Source organism: Pteropus alecto, unplaced genomic scaffold (assembly GCF_000325575.1).
Source record: "Pteropus alecto unplaced genomic scaffold, ASM32557v1 scaffold78, whole genome shotgun sequence".
Taxonomy (NCBI): Eukaryota; Metazoa; Chordata; class Mammalia; order Chiroptera; family Pteropodidae; genus Pteropus; species Pteropus alecto.
This window is the reverse complement of record NW_006443124.1, coordinates 811,298-814,779: the sequence shown is the minus strand read 5'-3', so window position 1 is coordinate 814,779 and position 3,482 is coordinate 811,298. Positions and strand designations below refer to the sequence as shown.

Genomic DNA, 3,482 nt, shown 5'->3' with positions numbered 1-3,482 from the left:
TTTTAGAAAATACTTGTGAGAAGAGATAGATAATATGTGATATTACTTAAATGCCATGGAGAAAATAAACTAGGATGTTTAGCTAGAGATTGAAAGATGGAGTAGGGTGCAGCTTTCCCTTTAGGTAGAGAATACTAGTGATCTCTTAAGCAGCCACCCTCCTACACTTGTAAAAACTTTGTATCTAGAAGTAATTTCAAACTTACAAAAAGTTGCAAAAATAAGGATAGTGTACTTAGTGTTAATATTTTACCTCTTCTGCTTTATTATTTGCATGCATGCATGCTCTCTGTTACTCTGAACCATTTGAGGGTAAGATACATATACCATTGCCCCTCACTCCTAAATACTTAATGGGTATTTTCTACGAATAGAGGTATTTTGCTTAGTTGCAGCACAATTATGAACTTCATAAATTTACCTCAATACAATACTTTACTCCAATGTCCATATTCCATTGTGGTCTGTTAATCTAGTATGTTCTTTGTAGCATTTCTTCCCTCTAGCAGCGGATTTGGTCTAGAATTAGTGTTGTGTTGTCATGTCTCTAGCTTCCTTTAATGTAGAACATTTCCACAGCCTGCCTTTGTCTTTTCTATATAATATCGACATTTCTGAATACAGTCCCTGCTCCTCCCTTTTTAGTAGAACATTCCTTATTTTGTCTGTCTGATATTTCCTCATTATTAATTTGAGTATATACATTTTTACCTGAAATAGGTGATGTGTCATTCTCAGTCACATGATGTTCCCTTTTTAGATATTAATTTCAGTCTCCTGGTCAGTGTGTTGCCCAGTTTCCCTATTACATAGTGTTTTTTTCATCCTGCCTTGCAACTCTAAGCAGCATGTGGGGAGACATATTAAGACCATCTGGATAGCCTCTTTATCCAAATTACTTGCTAGATTTGGTGTCCATGAATCATTCTTACTGGTGCAAATTTGGTGTAATTAGACATTAATAGCTACATTTTTATAATTTTGAGAAAGAAAAATTTATTGTTTTCCACACAGGATGGCTCAACAGCAGGCCTTGAGGTTCCGAGGCCCGGCCCCCCCACCAAATGCAGTGATGCGAGGCCCACCACCTCTCATGAGACCTCCTCCACCTTTCGGTATGATGCGAGGCCCTCCTCCACCACCTCGGCCCCCCTTTGGACGCCCTCCTTTTGATCCTAATATGCCACCAATGCCTCCTCCAGGAGGGATTCCTCCACCTATGGGCCCTCCACACCTCCAGGTAAAGAAGTTATCTGTCATTTCTTAATGAGTGTCAGTATCAATATTATATATCAGTTTTGCTTTAAAAACTTGTGTTCTTAAAGGTTATAGGAAAATATCTATATGTTAATGTGTTGCTCCAAAAGCAGTGATTACAGTTAATTTGTATAGAAATTCAGAATGGGAATTTAGATGGTGATAGAAAAATATACTACATGTAAAATTAGGATTGTGTAGAGTAGTTTTAACCTGCCTTTATCGCTAAGAATTGTCTTTAGTAATCTATCTTCTTTGTGGGAAGTGAAATTTGAAATCTTAATATATAGATTGAGGGAAATTTATTTTCAATGACACATGTTGTCATTAAGCATAAATATGTGTATATTTCTGAGCAGTTCTTGCCAGAAATAATGCCTAGGATAGACTTAAAAAGTGACAGCAAACACATTTTGTAAGCACATTATGTGGATTTTTTTCTCTCTCCTGAATAAACATAGGATTATTTTATAATTTTAGAAATAGAATTACTGCGGTATTTCTGGATATGAGAGACACATATTCTACTCCAATATATGTAGATTCAGTTACTGTCTGAAATGAGGTCATGAAGGTGTCTTCTCTCAGACTTCTACTTTGGAGGTTGTATTCTTTTTGTTCGGGTATATATCTGTGTTTTCTTAGTTTATCCAGATTGTACAATTGTAAAACCAAATAAATAAAGCGATATCGTTTGCCTTCCATCAACTTAGATAATCAAGAAAGAATTTACTAAAAATAGAAAAAGATAGTGACGTTAAATGATGTTAACTCTGTTTAGTTAGGATTCTATTTGTGGAAGAGTCACAGGTTTTAATACTTTGCTTAATAATTTTATTCTTTTCCTAGTAATGACTAGTCCCTCGTCTCTTTAAACAAATTATTAAATGGTTTCATATTCTCTTCAAGATTAGAATAAGAAATATATTGATCTGCTGACTCTAGTATAACTTATTACATGTATATTTATTCTAATTTGTGCCTTTAAGAGTTAAGCCTATTTGCAGAATATTATAAAATGCAATGGACTCATGTAACCCTCTAGTGGAAATATATCAGATTTTGTAATGGGATACTTTTATAATGTTGTGATGCTTTTCTTGGGCTTGATAGATAATTGTGTGGTTTTCCATTAAATCCAAGTGATTTCCACCTAATGTGCATGAGACATTTGGGGTGGATATTTTATAGAACATGGGTCTGTGTGCTGATGAAAGGCACTAAACCAAATTAAAAAAAAAATATGGGAGAGAAAATATTTTTAGGGAACTGAGGTTTTTCGCATTATTAGCATAGCATAGTATCAATTCCATTACCAGATTAAGGTGCTTTGGATAATTGAATTTTAGTCTTACTTGTAGATTATAGAGGACATCTTTTTAATCCCTGTTCATAATCTTTTTAAAATGTCAGACCCCTCGTCTGCTTTAATAAGTAAGGGACAGCAGTTGAATTGTTTTGGCTCAGGATTTTCAGCAATCATTGAAGAATGTCAGTGAAGGAATTACCAGAAGATAGTGTAATATATGCCATTTTAATTCTAATTTTTCACTAAAAGTAAAATGGGTAAGTATTTTACTGTATCTTTTAAAACTGATGTTCATGTCTTTGATGAGCTACATTGTTAGTATTTAAAAAATAGGAAATGATTACTATTTTCCTAGCTATTTTTTTTTTCTTGTCAGAAGAGAATAAAGGGTTATGTATATCCAATTTTCTTTTTTAGTTGCTGCTATGTTATTGGTAAAGTAATGTTTCTCTTATGGTTGGTTCCTGTTGTAGGTGAGTTACAGAGGCATTGGTGTGGCTAGTGTTAAAAATATGAAAACTATCTTTTTCTAAAGTAATCTAGTGCCTAGTGTATGAAATATGCATGCAGTTAAAGTATAAAGAATAAAGCATACTTCACCTATAAAGCTGTAGTCCAGAGATGACTACTGTGTTTTGATGTATTTCTTTCTAGTCTGTTTGGTAATCATTTTTTGTTACAGAGAAACTTCACTTATATAACCTAGATGAATGTGTTTGAATGGACTGTAAAACTACTTTTGTTTCTCTTAACAGTGCTTTACTTTTGGGTAGAATTTTGTAACAATTTGAAGGATAAATACAAAAGAGAAATACAAGTGACCATTACTGTTCTTGTGAATTAACAGAGACCACCTTTCATGCCTCCACCTATGGGACCCATGCCTCCTCCTCCGGGTATGATGTTTCCACCAGGA

General features: G+C 34.1%; 1 protein-coding gene across 5 annotated transcripts in view; it reads left to right on the top strand.

Moving 5' to 3' along the window:
* The window catches only part of TCERG1 (transcription elongation regulator 1), a 56,925-nt gene that overhangs the window by 4,883 nt on the left and 48,560 nt on the right, over positions 1 to 3,482 (top strand). For all 5 annotated transcript variants that reach the window (XR_001517888.2, XM_015598083.2, XM_015598082.2 and 2 more), the window contains exons 2-3: positions 1,015 to 1,240; positions 3,414 to 3,480. Coding sequence is in view for 4 of the 5 variants with exons in the window: in XM_015598083.2 (XP_015453569.1) it covers positions 1,015 to 1,240; positions 3,414 to 3,480 (293 nt within the window). In the remaining variant the exon portion in view is untranslated. The remainder of the gene's footprint in view (positions 1 to 1,014; positions 1,241 to 3,413; positions 3,481 to 3,482) is intronic.